Source organism: Furipterus horrens, unplaced genomic scaffold (genome assembly GCF_987537825.1).
Source record: "Furipterus horrens unplaced genomic scaffold, mFurHor1.1.pri manual_scaffold_17, whole genome shotgun sequence".
NCBI classification, from domain to species: domain Eukaryota; kingdom Metazoa; phylum Chordata; class Mammalia; order Chiroptera; family Furipteridae; genus Furipterus; species Furipterus horrens.
The window spans coordinates 51,628,486-51,645,258 of record NW_028327187.1 but is presented as its reverse complement, the minus strand read 5'-3'; the positions used below and the strand labels follow the sequence as shown (position 1 = coordinate 51,645,258).

Here is a 16,773-nt window from a genome sequence, read left to right as displayed (position 1 = left end):
GTGTCCAGCTGCTCACTGAGATGTTCTGTCTGCAATTAGTCCAAACTACAGACAGGTCTCAGGAGCCTGAGAGTGCAGCCTCCCCTCACTCCTCTGCCATCTTCCCAACTGAAAACAAATTTTAAATGAAAAGAAACTTTAAAGATGGTTAGCTGCACTACTTTATAGTATTCCACTGAGCATTGTGATTTTCCTTGAATTGCGAATTTTCTCCCTAAGATTACCCTCCTTGTCATTAAAGGGACTGCATGAAGTCCATTTTTCATTTATCCTGTTCATTTGCATAAACACAGCAAGAGCAGAAAATGATCATGTATGATCTTTAGTGCTGCTTTCCTGGAACTTAAGCAAGGAATATTTAGGGTGACCTTCAGTCTTCCCTTCAGGGCACATAAGCAGAACCGCATAACTGGTATTCAGCCTTTCCTGCAAACACCTGTATTTTCCAAGTCCTTCTTGTTTTCCATTGTGCCTTAAGGTCCCTTCTAGCCATCTTTCAGGAAAACAACATTCACTCCTTCCCTGGAAAGGTTGCCATGGACCGCACATCCAACCAAGGTACCAGGCCTTTTATCTCATGGGCTTTTATTGCCTTTGAAAGTCAAACCCAGTTCCTCAGGGATTTTTGGTAACAATCAGAGCCCAAGCATCCTTTAGGCATGACATTCCAGTCAAAGTCTTAGTAAAAAAAAAACAAAAAACCCTCTATTAACAACTGGTCTTATTAGTTTTATGCAAAGAAACTTATGTCATTACTTACTTCTTTAGAATCCCAAACTCTGGAGGGATCAGATAGGGCGAAAAATATACAGTGTGAAGGAAAATTCTTGTCCTTCTAATATTCATTGGACTTCCATTTCCATTATTTATATTTTCATTTTTTCTTCCACTAAAAATATTTTTTGTTTATATTTCCATTATAGTTGTCCCACATTTTTCCCCCTCTTGCTTCCCTGCACCCTGCCTCCCCTTCTCCCACATTCAGTCCCAACCCAGTTGTCCATGTCCATGGGTCATTTATACATGTTCTTTGACTAGGCCCTTCCCCTTCTTACCCCCTTCTCTCCCTCCCATCTCCCACTTTGTTACTGTTAGTTTATTCCTAGTTTACATACCTCTGGTTCAGTTTTGCTCATTTGTGTGTGTTATTCATTAGTTTCCTGTAATAGGTGATAGCATAAGGTATTTTTGTTTCCTTGCCTGGCTTATTTCTCTAAGCATAATTCTCTTTAGTTCTATCCATGTTGTTGCAACTGGTAGAAGTTCCCTCTTTCTTTCAGTACTTACTCATTGTCATTTTCCTCCTTTGTCCTTGTGTTCCTGTCTATCTCTCTCTGTTTCTTCATCTTCTTAAAGCAGATCCTTTAGCTTCTCTTGCAATGCTGGTTTGGTGGAGATCTATTCTTTTAGCCTTCTTTTGTCTTGGAAACTCCTTATTTCACCTTACATTTTGAATGATATTCTTGCTGGGTAGAGTATTCTTGGTTATAGGCCTTTTTTCTCATTGCTTGGAATAGTTTTTGCCATTCCCTTCTGGCTTGTAATGTTTCTGCTGAGAAATCTGATGATAGCCTTGTATGTTATTAGTTGTATGTTATTAGTTGTTTCTCTCTTGCTGCTTTTAGGATTCTCTCTTTGTCTTTGAATGTTGCCATTTTAATCATGATGTGTCTTGAAGTGGGCCTGTTCGGGTTCATCTTCATTGGGACCCTCTGTGCTTGCTGGACTTGCATGATTCTTTCTCTCCTCATGTTAGGGAAGTTTTCTGTCATTAGTTTTTCAAAAAAGTTTTCTATCCCTTGCTGTTCTTCTCCTTCTGGAATTCCTATGATATGGATATTATCACATTTCATGTTGTCCTGCAGCTGTCTTAGAGCATCTTCAGTCTTGTTCAGTCTTTTTTCATTTTGTTGCACTGTCTGCGAGTTTTTGTGTACATTGTCCTCCAGCTCGCTGATCCAATCTTCTGCTTCCTCTAGCCTGTTTTTAATTCCTTCTACTGTGTTCTTCAATTCAGAGATCGTATTCTTCATTTCCTCCTGGCTCTTACTGACAGATTCTATGTTTTTTTTCATGCTGGTGTAATTCTCAGTAAGTTCCTTCCTGTTTTTCTGGAGTTCCTTGTAGTTTCTGCTGAGCTCATTGAGCTTCTCCTTAATTCATTTTTTTAATTCCATATCTCATAGTTTGCTTCCCTCTATTTCATTTAGCACTCTTTCTGGGGATTCTACCTTTCCTTTCAATTGGGGAGGTTGTTTCTCTCTCCCCATTTTTGTGACTCCTATTGTTTGTTGGTGTTTCTTAGAATGATCTGTCATTTTGGTTTTTGTTTGTGTCTCTCTGACGGTGAGCGATGTTGAGCATTCTTTCATATGTCTATGGACCGACCCTCTGTATGTCCTCTTTGGAGAACTGTTTGTTCAGATCATTTGACCATTTTTTAACTGGGTTGTCTCACTTCTTCATGTTGAGTCGTATGAGTTCTTCATCTTGCTGAGTTTTCTTTTGCTGAGCAGAAACTCTTTAGTTTGATGTAGTCCGATTTGTTTATTTTTTTCCTTTATTTCTCTTGCCTTAGGAGATATATGAGCAAATATATTGCTATGTGGGATATCATAAATTTTCCTGCCTATGTTTTCCTCTAGGACTTTTATGGTGTCACGTTTTACATTTAAGTCTTTGATCCATCTTGAGTTTATTCTGTTGTATGGTGTAAGTTGGTGATCTAGTTTCATTTCTTTGCATATCCCTGTCCAGTTCTGCCAGCATCATTTGTTGAAGAGGGTCTTTTCACTACATTTTATGTTTCTTCCCCATTTGTCAAAAATTAGTTGGCCATGTAGACCGGGGTTTATTTCTGGGTTCTCAAATCTGTTCCATTGATCTATGTCTGTTCCTATGCTAGAACCAGGTAGTTTTGATTACCGTGGCTTTGTAGTATAGTTTGGTATCAGGTATTGTAATTATTCCTCCTGTGTTCTTCTTCTTCAAGATAGCTATGGCTATTCCGGGTCTTTTTTGGTTCCATGTAAATTCTGAAGTATTTGTTCTAAGTCTGTGAAATATGTCATTGGTATTTTAATATAGATTGCATTGAATGTATAAATTGCTTTGGGTAGTATCAACATTTTAGTGATGTTGATTTTTCCCATCCATAAACATGGTATATGCTTCCATTTATTTGTATCTTTTTTTATTTCTTTCTTCAGTGTTATGTAGTTTTTTGAGTAGAGGTCTTTTATCTCCTTGGTTTAGTTTATTTCTAGGTACTTTATTTTTCTTGTTGCTATAGCTAATGGGATTTTTCTTCTGGTTTCTATCTCTGATATTTTATTGTTGGTGTACAAAAATGTCTTTGAGTTCTGAATATTGACTTTGTACCCTACTCTCTTGCCAAATTCACTTATTGGGTCAATTAGTTTTTTTTCCTGGATTCTATAAGGTTTTCTATATACACTATCATGTCATCTGCAAATAATGACAGTTTAACTTCTTTTTCAATTTGGATGCCTTTTATTTCTCTTTCTTGTCTGATTCCTGTGTCTAGTAACTCCAAGACTATGTTGAATAGGAGTGAAGAGAGTGGACATCCTTGTCTTGTTCCTGATCTTAGGGGGAATTCTTTCAGTTTTTATTCATTGAGTATGATGTTGGCTGCAGGTTTCTCCTATATGGCCTTTAATTTGTTGAGGTATGCTTCCTATAGTCCCATTTTACAGAATGTTTTTATCAAAAAGGGGTTTTGTACTTTAACAAATGCTTTTACAGCATATATTGATATGATTATGTGCTTTTTGTTTTATTTTGTTTATGTTTGTATTACGTTTATTGATTTGCAAATATTAAACCATCCTTGCATCCTTGGGCTGAGTCCCACTTGATCATGGTTTATGATCTTTCTAATGTGTTACAAGTTACGGTTTGCCAATATTTTGTTGAGGATTTTAGCATCTATGTTCATCAGCGTTGTTTGCCTGTGGATTTTTTGTTTGTTTTGTCTTGACCTGGTTTTTGAATTAGGGTAATACTAGCTTCATAGAAATAGTTTGGGATTTTTCCCTCTTCTTAGATTTTTTGGAATAGTTTGAGGAGTATAGGAGTTAGTTCTTCCCTAAATGTTTTGTAAAATTTACCTCTGAAGCTATCCAGTTCAGGGCTTTTGTGTGCCAGGAGTTTTTTTTTTTTTTTTTTTTTTTATTATTACTGCTTCAATGTCACTGGTTGTTATCGGTCTGTTCAGGCTTTCTGCTTCTTCTGGATTCAGTTTGGGAAGATTATATATTTCTAGAAATTTGTCCATTTCATCTAAATTGTCAAGTTTCCTGTGATACAGTTGTTCCTAGTAATTTCTACAATCCTTTTATTTCTGTGGTATCAGTTGTGATTTCTCTGTTTCATTTCTGATTTTGTTTATTTGGATCCTCTCTTTTTTTCTTGATGAACCTGGTTAAAGGCTTGTCAATTTTGTTTATATTTTCAAAGAATCATCTCCTGGTTTTATTGTTGTTTTGAATTGTTTGTCTAGTCTCTGTCATTTAATTCTGATCTTGATGATTTCTTTCCTTCTACTTGCTCTGCGATTTGTTTATTATTGTTCTCTAGTTCTTGTAGCTGTAGTTCAGATTTTTTATTTGAGATTCTTCTATCACTTTTAGGTTGGTTTCTATTGCTATGAACTTGCTTCTCAATACTGCTTTTGCTGTATCCCTTAGTCTTTAGGTTGTTGTGTATTCATTATTATTTGTTTCCAGAAACTTCTTGATTTCTTCCTTAATATCACTCTTTACTCATTCATTATTTGATAGCATGTTATTCGTTCTCAATGAGTTTGAATATATTTGCGTTTTTTCTTTGAGGTTGATTTCCACTTTCATGGCATTATGATCTGAGAAGATACTTGTTCCAATTTCAATGCTATTGAATTTGTTCAGGCTTATTCTGTGTCCTACCACTTGGTCTATCTTAGAAAATGCGCCACGTGCACTTGAAAAGAATGTATGTTTTGCTTCTTTGGGGTGGAAAATTCTATCTATATCAACTAAGTCCATTCGATCTAGTGTGTTGTTCAATGCCTCGATATCCTTGGTGTTCTCTGCTTCGAAGATCTGTTCATTGTTGACAGAGAGATGTTAAAAGTCTCTTCCTATGAGAGTGTTGTTCTCTATATCCTTCCTGAAGTCTTTCAATATTTTACTTACATATTTGGATGCTCCTATGTTGGGTGCTTTTATGTTTACAAGGGTTATTTCATGTTGATGCATTTTTCCCTTAAGTATTATGAAATGTCCTTCTTTGTCTCTTTTTATGGCCTTTGCTGTGAAATCTATTTTGTCTGATATAAGTATTTCTACCTAGCTTTTTATTCATATCCATTTGCTTGAATTATTTCTCCACTCTTTCACTTTCAGTCTCTGTAGACATTTTGTTTTAAGGTGTGTCTCTTGTAGACAGCATATATGTGGGTCATGATTTTGTATCCATTCTGCTACCCTATGTGTTTTGATTGGTGCATTTAATCCATTTACATTTAATGTTATTATTGATAGGTACTTATTCCTCGTCATTTTTCTCCTTTGTACCTGTGTTCCTCTGTGTCTCACTCTGTTTTTCATCTTCTTAAAGCAGACCCTTTAGTATCTCTTGCAATCCTGGTTTGGTGGAGATGTATTTTTTTAGCCTTCTTTTGTCTGGGAAACTCCATAGTTCATCTTCCATTTTGAATGAGAGCCTTTCTTGGTGGAGAATTCGTGGTTGTAGGCTTTGTTTTTCATTGCTTGGAATATTTTTTGCCATTCCCTTCTGGCTTGCAGTGTTTTTGTTGAGAAATATGATGACAGCCTTATCAGAGCTCCTTTGTATGTTATTAGCTATTTCTCTCTTGCTGCTTTTAGGATTCTCTCTTTGACTTTTATTGTTGCCATTTTAATAATGAAGTGTCTTGGCGTGGGCCTGTTGGGGTTCATCTTCATTGGGACTCTCTGTGCTTCCTAGACTTGCGTGACTTTTCTCTCTTCAAGTTAGGGAACTTTTCTGTCATTACTTTTTCAGTGTTTCTATCCCTTGCTCTTCTTCTTCTTCTGGTATTCCTATGATCTGGATATTATTATATTTCATGTTGTCCTGCAGTTTTCTTAAAATCTCTCTTTTATTTTTTATTTTTTTATTTTTTGTTTTGTTAAAGTGTCTGGCAATTTTTTTCTACATTGTCCTCTAGCTCACTGATTTGATATTCTGCTTCCTCTAGCCTGTTTTTAATTTTCTGCTGTGTTCTTCAATTCAGAAATTGTATCCTTCATTTTGTTCTGGCTCTTTTTTATAGCTTCTATGTCTTTTCATGCTGTTATAATTCTCAGTAAGTTCCTTGTAGTTTCCCTGGAGTTCTTTGTAGTTTTCTTTGAGTTTACTGAGCTATAGAGCTTCCCTATGATCTGTATTTTGAATTTCATGCCTGATAGTTTGCTTTCCTCTATTTCATTTAGCCCTCTTTCTGGGGATTTCTGCTTTCATTTTGATGGGGGGTTGTTTCTCTCTCTCCCCATTTTTGTGATTCTTGTTTCTGCTTATATTAATCTTTACTTTCTGGATCTGCCTTTGGTGGCATCAGATAGTGTCCCAATCTGGGCCTAGGCAGCCTGTTGGAGACTATCTGAGCTCTACTGCCTTTGTCTGTCTCTTTTCCAGAACACTTTTTAATAAAGGAAATTCAATTGAATAACACTGATACCAAAGCACCAAGGAGTTGACACTAGATATAACTGTAAGTCAATCTCCCTTATAAACATAGAAGCAACAGCTCTATATAAAATTATTGTTAAATCAATTTAGAATTATATTACAATAAATAACACGATATTTGACCAAGTAATTTTTAACCAAGGTTGCAATGATGGGTCAGCATTACTGTAATGGACTACAATGATAGATTTAAAAGAATAGGCCAGTAGCTACAGAGGAAAAAAATCAATAAAATTCAATGTCCCTTCATTTTTAAGAGACAAAAGTTCTTAAAATGGAACTACCTTAACTTGATGAAAGTATGTACTTTATTTAGGAGTACTCTGCTGTACAGGAAATGTAATACATTGTGGTGAAACTTCAGAAGCATTCTCATTCAAGCAAAAAATAAGATAAAGGCACCAATACTGTTTGTCCTTATACTGGTGATCACAGCCAGTGTACTAAGTCTAGAAGAAAAAAAGGTGTAAGAATGGGAAAAAAATGTTGATTATCAACAATGCATATGAAATAATCAAGTGACAAATTATCAAATGTTCAATTCTTGCAAGGTAGCCAGATATGAGTTGCATACTTAAATAATTTGCTTTATTCTACACCAAAAATACAAAAATTAAACATATAACAGAAAAAATCCAGTTCACAATAGTAATAGCAGTAAAATTCACAATAATGTTAAATTATCTCATAAACCAAACAAAAGATGTATAAGACCTCTTTGCAAAATTTTGTAAAATATAGCTAAATAATATAATATTAATAATTAAATTGAGATATATTATTAATTATTAGTTGATGTGAGAACTCAATATTATGAACAGGTGATTCTACCAAAATTTAATCTTTAAACTCAAATTAATCTCATTCAAAATTCCAGTGATTTTTTACAATGAAACTAACAAGCTGATGTAGTAAATGTATAAATGTAGTTATTGTTTTTAAAAAGACAAAAATGGTTATATCTTTCTTATAGTTTTGAAAATATTATAAAACTGTAGTAATAAAAATAATGTGCTGCTGGTGCAGGAATAGATAGTGGATCAGAAGAATGTCCAGAAACAAACACGTGGAAATTTTGAAATGCTTTTTTTTTCTCTTGCTAAATGCTTTTTAGTGTTTCTGATATTAAATTATCTCAGTGTCAAGGAAGAGTGGATGGGGGACTTCTGGCCAAGATGGAGGCTTAGACGGACATGCTCCCTCCTGTCTCCCTCTACTACTAAGTAGGAATACAACTACCTCAAAACAAAAGATAAAGAGAAATTCCGGAAAATAAAACTACATGGAAGCCCAACATATGAAGTTATAAACCAACAGTGCTCACCTGGACGGGTAGGACGGGCAAAATCAGAACTGTAATGGAAAGGTCGGACGGTGCTGTTTGCAGTAGCAGCGGGGAGAGCGGCAGGGGGAGCAATCGCAGTTGAGCCCCGGCAGCTCGCGACCCGAACGCGGGAGAAGGCAACCCCCCCCCCATTGCATCGTACAGTTAGGCCCAGAGGGTGGGAGGACAGATCCCGGTCTCCCAGTGGAGAGTAATGGAAGAAATCCATCTTGGACCCCCGCCCCAACAGAAAGCGCCACAGCATGATGAAAAAGGTTGCAAATCGCCGCCAGTCGGCAGGTAGTGACGAGTACATGGTGCTTCGCCCCCCACAGCCTGCCCAGGAAGCAAAGCAAAACACAGATCTGTCAAAATGAAGGAGACAATGACTGAAATCCCAGTGACACAGCTCACCAGGCAGCAGATGAAGAACCTGACAGATGAACAAATAAGAAACCTTTCAGAGGCTCAGTTCAGAGCTATTGTTATAAGGTAACTTACAGAATTAACAAAAGATTTGGAACAGGACAGGGAAGGAAAGAAAGCCAGTCATACTGAAATGAACAAAAACACATATGAGACAAGTGGTGAGGAAATAAAATCCAGGGATCAAATCAACAAACCGGAACATAGAGAAGGAACAGTCAACCAGTGCAGAAAGAGGAAACAAAAAGTAAGGAAACTGAGGAGAGGATCAGAAACCTCTGGACAGCTATGAAATCGAACATTCAGATTATAGTATTGCCAGAGGGCAAAGAAGAAGAACTAGAAATTGAAAAATTGTGTGAAAAAAATAATGAAAGAGAACTTCTCTGACTTGCGGAAGGAAATAGACTTACAGCTCCAGGAAGCACAGAGAGTTCCAGAAAAATTGGACCCAGGGAGAACCATTTCAAGACACATTATAATCGAAATTTCAACAATTAAAGATAAAGAGAGAATCTTAAAAGTAGCAAGAGAGAAGAGAATTATGTACAAAGAGGTCCCAATTAGACTATCAGCTGACTTCTCAAGGTAGACCCTGCAGACAAGAAGGGACTGGCAAGAAATATTCAAAGCAATGAAAATCCAAAACCTACAGCCACAAATACTCTATCCAGAGAAATTGTCATTCAGAATAGACGGGCAGAGAAAGTGCTTCCAGGACAAAATAAAACTGAAGGAGTTCATTAGATCCAAACCACTATTGTATGAGATGTTAGAGGGACTGGTTTAGAAGAAGGAGGATCAAAACTATAAACATTAAAATGAAAACTACATCACAAGAACCAACAACAGAAGCTAGGGAATTGAAACAAAGGCAAACTAAGTAGGCAACAAGAATGGAAAAAGAACTATAGGTATGGGGAACATACTGGGGGAGGTCAGCAGGGAGGGGGCAGGGGGAGAGGAAGGGTGATGGTATATGAATTATGAAGCATAGTAGGAGGGAATGGAATAGACAGGAAGAGGTTGAGAAGAAGTATATGCACAACCAATGGACATGGACTAAAAGGAGGGGACAACTGGAGTGAGGGGGGCCACAAGGTGGAGGGGAGCAGAGGGAAGGGAAATTGGGACAACTGTAACAGCATAATAAATAAAACATATTTTAAAAAAAGAGTGGATGGAGAGTTATTACACATTTCCAAAGGTAATAAAACTACTTTAAATTTATTTTCTTTCACTCAGAATGGTACGTACAGTATTTGAAATTTTTATCCTTTTTTCAGATGTCAATTCTCATAGAAAATAATAAGAACATAACAGACATTACACATTAAAGAAAGATCTTGTAATTAATTACTGTCTCACTGAGAACCAAAATAATATCGCTAAAACCAGATCATTTTAATCATTTCAATTTTTTTCCTTTTTGTTTTCCACAGTGCCTCACAAAACAGTAGAATATGCCTCTGAAGACAGGAGGCAAAATGCTAGCTCTGTGAATTGTCTCTTTTCATGAGAGTCGATGAGTATTTTTTATCTTAGGGACTGCAGTTATGGGTCCTCCTGGCCCCCCTGGCTTTCCTGGAGAAAGAGGACAGAAAGGCGATGAAGGCACACCTGGAATTTCCTTTCCTGGATCTCCTGGACTTGATGGACCACCTGGGGTTCCTGGCCCTCCAGGGCCTCCTGGTCCTCCAGGGCCTCATACCCCTTCTAGTAAGCTATTCTTTTTTTCCTGAGTTATATTGTTGTATTTTGTTTTCATTTATAAGTGAATCTAACCAAAATTTAGCATCATATTTATTTTGCTGATACCTAAGAGATTCTATGGCAGCTTCTGTTTTGATTGTTGGTGATTCTTCGATGTTCACATTTGCTTTTCTAATTATTACCAATATATATCTTTCTTTTGCTCATAGTTATTTGTATTACTGCAGATAAGTAACTGAAAAGAGATCTTTTTTTTCTATCCTATGAGATTTCTTTTTTGTTTAGTCTTCTGAAGATTTTACAACCATTAACTTGCTACCCTTTTTTAATCTTATCTCAGGCAATGAGATATGTGAAGCAGGCCCCCCAGGTCCTCCAGGACCTCCAGGTGATAGAGGACTTCAGGGAGAACAAGGAGTGAAAGGTTTGATCCCCATATTTTTTCCTTCATTCTTTTATCCATTTTGCATTTATTTGTGTGTGTGGTATAAGAAGGCAGTCTAGTTCATTTTTCTTCATGTATCTGTCCAATTTTCCCAATACCATTGTTTCAAATCATCAGAAAAATCCTTTATATTCTCAACCCTACCTCAGCCACTCACTCCCATGGACACATCCAAACCATTTGGTTTACAAGAGTGCACACTTCAATAATTGATTTCACAAATACCGTTTTCTGACCACTGTCTCTTATATTTTTAGCTCTACTAACTAGTAACCTGACTCCAGCATTACTTCAACCTTAATGAGATCTACGAACTTTGACTATCCCTCAACATTTTGGTGTTTTTTTCTTCCCTCTTAGCTTAAATTCCATGATCAATCATTGTAATCAATACCACACATAAACTGTTCACTCCTTTACCATCCACATATTTCATTGTACTCACTCACAACAAAAACAGCCTTATGAGTCCAAAATACCACCTATTTGGATCCTACATCTCTTTTCTCTTCATACTTTTAGCATCTCCTCTTCCATTTCCATTTTAAGATTCTGACTTTGCTTCCTCCTTCACTGACCAATTGAAGCAATAACAAGAGAACTTTCACAGATTGACACTATGACATTTATCCACCTACTTGCATCTGTGCCCATATATTCTCTCTTCCAACTTATTACTGTTTTTTTTAAGTATATTTTATTGATTATATTGTTACAGTAGTTCCAATTTTTTCCCCTTTGCTCCCCTCCGCCCAGCACCCCCCTTCCCCAACAATCCCCTCCCCAAGTCCATGCCCATGGGTCGTACATACAAGCTCTCCTGCCTCACCCTTTCATATATTCTTCTTCTTTTTTTTAAATAATTAATTAATTAGTTAAATATTTTAACAATAAAAAATAACAATCCCTCTCTCTCAGACTTAAGACCCTTTACAATCTTATAAAGGACAATGGACGAAGGTCTCGAGCTCCTCTAGCTGCTTCAAGCTGGACATGGTCGTCGTCCTACCTACCCTTGGGTTAAGAAATCCCTAATAAGAGTGGGGGTGTGGAGGGGAGGGTGGCCTTCCCACAAGGGGAAGGATCGCGCAGACTCCAGGTTGGTTGGCTGTCTCCGGACAACGGTATGCTTGGTTTAACAGGCTGACATCCTTGTATTCTGGGGGCAACAGGGTTAAAGGACATCATTCAATCCGTAACCACTAGATGACAAAAGACAGGTATTAATTTTTCAGTGTCCCACATTAGGGAAAAGAAGGGCTTCTTTGGAAGAAGGTATGCCAGGTATATCTCACCTGTCCAAAACCCTTTTGCCCATTATACTTAATTTGGACTGAGGGAAATATTTTAGGTTTCCCCACTCTCAGGCCTCTGGGCTCTTTCTGCCCAAGCCATCAGGATAGAAAAGAGAAACCAGTTTTAAAGTGAAGCCCACAGACCACCCCGTTCTTCACCAACCCAGCCACTTAGTTCAGCCAAACCATTGAGTCTCAGAAGGCAGCGATGCAGAGAGGATTAAGTGAGGCCTATATGTACAGACAATCACTCAGGTAATGACATCGTAGGCTTATGCCCTTTGAAAACAGAAAACACATGTTAATTTATGTAACATAACCCACATACAAATCTCTAAATCTGCAGGACTGTCTTATCAGAAAGACATCCAGTTGCAAGGCATTTGACATTCTTCTTGCCTGTAAATTAAACATCTTTGATAATGCCACAGACATAGTTTAACTTTCAAATGAAAACAAATTTTAAATGAAAAGAAACTTTAAAGATGGTTAGCTGCACTACTTTATAGTCTACCACCGGGCATTGTGATCTTCCTTGAATCGTGATTTTTCTCCCTAAGATTACTCTCCTTGTCATTAAAGGGACTGCATTAAGTTCATTTTTAATTTATCCTGTTCATTTGCATAAACACAACAAGAGCAGCAAATGATCACTTATGATCTTTAGTTCTGCTTTTCTGGAACTTACGCAAGGAACATTTAGGGTGACCTTCAGTCTGCCCTTCAGGGCACAGAAGCTGAGCCACATACCTGGCATTCAGCCTTGCCTGTAAACACCTGTCTTTTCCAGGTCCTCCTGGTTTTCCATTGTGCCTTAAGGTCCCTTCTAGCCATCTTTCAGGAAAACAACCTTCATTTCTTCACTGGAAAGATTGCTATGGACCGCTCATCCATCCAAGGTACCAGGCCTTTTATCTCGTGGACTTTTATTACCTTTGAAAGTCAGTCCCAGTTGCTCAGGGCTTTTTGGTAACAACCAAAGCCCAAGCATGTCTCCTTTAGGCATGACATTCCAGTCAAAGTCTTAGTCAAAAAATCGTTATTAACAACTGGTCTTATTAGTTTTATGCAAAGAAACTTAGGTCATTACTTACTTCTTTAGAATGCCAAATTCTGGAGGGATCAGATAGGGAGAATTTATATACAGTGTGAAGGAAAATCCTTGTCCTTCTAATATTCACTGAACTTGCATTTCTATTCTTTATATTTTATTTTTCCCCCCACTAAAATTTTTTCTGTTTGTTTGTTTTTCCATTACAGTTGTCTCACTTTTTTCCCCCTCTTGCTTCCCTGCACCCTGCCTCCCCTTCTCCCACATTCAGTCCCAACCCAGTTGTCCATGTCCATGGGTCATTTATACATGTTCTTTGACTAGGCCCTTCCCCTTCTTACCCCCTTCTCTCCCTCCCATCTCCCACTTTGTTACTGTTAGTTTATTCCTAGTTTACATACCTCTGGTTCAGTTTTGCTCATTTGTGTGTGTTATTCATTAGTTTCCTGTAATAGGTGATAGCATAAGGTATTTTTGTTTCCTTGCCTGGCTTATTTCTCTAAGCATAATTCTCTTTAGTTCTATCCATGTTGTTGCAACTGGTAGAAGTTCCCTCTTTCTTTCAGTACTTACTCATTGTCATTTTCCTCCTTTGTCCTTGTGTTCCTGTCTATCTCTCTCTGTTTCTTCATCTTCTTAAAGCAGATCCTTTAGCTTCTCTTGCAATGCTGGTTTGGTGGAGATCTATTCTTTTAGCCTTCTTTTGTCTTGGAAACTCCTTATTTCACCTTACATTTTGAATGATATTCTTGCTGGGTAGAGTATTCTTGGTTATAGGCCTTTTTTCTCATTGCTTGGAATATTTTTTGCCATTCCCTTCTGGCTTGTAATGTTTCTGCTGAGAAATCTGATGATAGCCTTGTATGTTATTAGTTGTATGTTATTAGTTGTTTCTCTCTTGCTGCTTTTAGGATTCTCTCTTTGTCTTTGAATGTTGCCATTTTAATCATGATGTGTCTTGAAGTGGGCCTGTTCGGGTTCATCTTCATTGGGACCCTCTGTGCTTCCTGGACTTGCATGATTCTTTCTCTCTTCATGTTAGGGAAGTTTTCTGTCATTAGTTTTTCAAAGAGGTTTTCTATTCCTTGCTCTTATTCTTCTCCTTCTGGAATTGCTATGATACGGATATTATTACGTTTCATGTTGTCCTGCAGCTGTCTTAGAGCCTCTTCATTCTTGTTCAGTCTTTTTTTGTTTCATTGCACTGTGTGTGAGTTTTTGTCTACATTGTCCTCCAGCTCGCTGATCCGATCTTCTGCTTCCTCTAGCCTGTTTTAAATTCCTTCTACTGTGTTCTTCAATTCAGAGATCGTATTCTTCATTTCCTCCTGGCTCTTATTGATAGCTTCCATGTCCTTTTTGATGCTGGTATAATTCTCAGTAAGTTCCTTATAGTTCTTCTGGAGTTCACTGTAGTTTTTCTGGAGTTCTTTGTAGTTTCCACTGAGCTCATTGAGCTTCTCCATAATCCATGCTTTCAATTCCATATCTGATAGTTTGCTCCCCTCTATTTCATTTAGCACTCTTTCTGGGACTCTATCTTTCCTTTAGATGGGGGGTTGTTTCTCTGTCTCCCCATTTTTGTGACTCCTATTGTTTGTTGCTGCTTCTTACATTGATCTGCACTTCCTGGATCTGCCCCTGGTGGCGTCAGATCCTGTACCAGTCTGGGCCTAGGCATCCTGTTGGAGACTTCTAGGGATCTACTGCCTTTGTCTGACTGCTTTGGTTGTTAATCTATTCAATCTGTGATTAGCGGTCAGGCTTAAGGACCGTGGGTGTGGCAGCTTAATTCCTGTAGGCAGGGCTTTTGCTTCCCCTCATGCTGATGCCACTTGGCTGGGAATGGTCTGCCTGCAGCACTGGGGATGAGTCAGCACTGGGACCTGGCCGGCCGTTTCCCCACCTCTTCCCTCAAAGCCACCACACCAAACTCTCCCCAAGCATTTCCTGTCCTCTCTGTCTTCCCTCTGCTTGTGCCCAGGGTAAGTGGGGGCAGAATATTTTCATATGTGATCGGCTTAAGAGCTCTTTTTCTTCAGCTGTTTCTCTCTGGCTAACAAGAAACCCTGTGGCTTTTCGGTTTTCTCAGCTGGATACTATTTTACTTTCCACTCTGTTGCTGTAGGCTGGGAAGCTCAGCTGGGGGTTTAGACCCTGCCCTTCTCAGGGGGAATCCCCGGCTGCTGAGCTGTTTCTCAGTCCCTTCAGCTGCTACCCGTGTGATACCAGCCAGCCCCTTCCGTGTCTCCGCACTCCCTACCGGTCACGTTGTGATGTAGCGGCCTTTTCTGTCTCCGTGGTTATAAGACTTCTCTCCAGCTGGTGTTCGGTTGGTTATTCCAGATGATTTCTCCAAAATTACGTTGTAAATCCAGACTAGTTCTGGGAGGAAGTTAGTGTAGCTTCCACTTACTCCTCCACCATCTTGTTTCTCCCCAACTTATTGCTGTTAATACTCCTATCCAAATCCAATTCTTCTCTTTGTACAAGAGATCCTATTTCCTCTTGTTTTCCCAAGAATTTTGTTCCCGAAATTTTTGCCTCTCCCACATCATCAATTTTTCACTTTTACTGAATTATTCCTTGCAGCATACAGATAAGCTTTTTTCACCAAATCCCACTTGCCCTGCCAGATACTGCTCTGTTCTTCTGCTCCAACTTACAGTAGAACTCCTCAAGAAATTTCTACTTACTATCTCTAGTTCCTCTTCTCTAGTTTTCTCTTAAACATACTCCAATCAGAATTTTACTCCCCTCCACCACCACTCCATAGATGTTGCTTTTTGTCAAAGTCACCATCAGCCTATAATCCACTAATCCAAATGGCAAGTCTCAGTCCTTCTATACTTGATTTATTTTCATTCTTTAAACACTTTTATCACTTGATTTTTAGTATATTGCATATCCTGCTTTTCTTCATACCTACCTGGCATATTATATATTCATATAGTAAGTCCTCCCTTAACATTGTCGATAGGTTCTCTGACTTTAAGTGAAACGATGTATAATGAAACCAATTTACCATAGACTAATTGATATAAAAAAAAGAGTTGATTTCCTATGGCATCTCATCAACATTATAATGAAATGATGTTGAATGCATTGATGTTACTTGAGGACCTGCTGTATGTGCATGTGTATCTGTGTCTGTATGAAATATTTATCTCCTTTCTATCATCTGTCTATCTATCTCTGTATAGAATTCCCCATGTAACTACCATCTAAATCAAAATATAGAACTTTCTCAGGACTCTAGAAGACTGTCTCATGCTCCCTAGTCAGCACTCTAAAAGATAACCACGATTTTATCCTCTAACATACATTAGTTCCCCTAATTTCGAACTTTGTGTAAATGGAATAATACAGTATATATTCTGTTGTGTCTGTTTTTATTTTTGCTCAATATTATATTTATGAGAAATATCTATGCCTTCATTTATAGTAGTTCTTTTCACTGTTCTTTGGTATTTTATTTTACAAATGTATGTAAATATTCATTCTGATGTTGACAGACATTTGGTCTGGGGCTATTATGAATAAAGCTACTATAAATACTATTACACATACTTTTTACAGGATGTAAGTATTAATTTCTGTTATATATATACACCTGGGAATAGAATTGCTGGGCTATAGGTAGGGGTAAGTTTTGTTTATATAGATATCACTAAACCACTTTCCAAAATGGTTTTAGTTTCCATTTCCCTGATGACTTATTGATGCTGAGCTTCTTTTCTTATAGTTTGTATATTCTCTTTGTAAAGTACCTTTTTCTTATTTT

General features: G+C 37.7%; 1 protein-coding gene across 1 annotated transcript in view; it reads left to right on the top strand.

Annotated features, from left to right (window-relative positions):
• Positions 1-16,773, top strand: part of COL4A5 (collagen type IV alpha 5 chain) — a 375,000-nt gene that overhangs the window by 233,695 nt on the left and 124,532 nt on the right. Inside the window, exons 20-21 of the mRNA XM_090265360.1 lie at positions 10,031-10,204; positions 10,539-10,622. Of these exons, the coding sequence (XP_090121486.1) occupies positions 10,031-10,204; positions 10,539-10,622 (258 nt within the window). The remainder of the gene's footprint in view (positions 1-10,030; positions 10,205-10,538; positions 10,623-16,773) is intronic.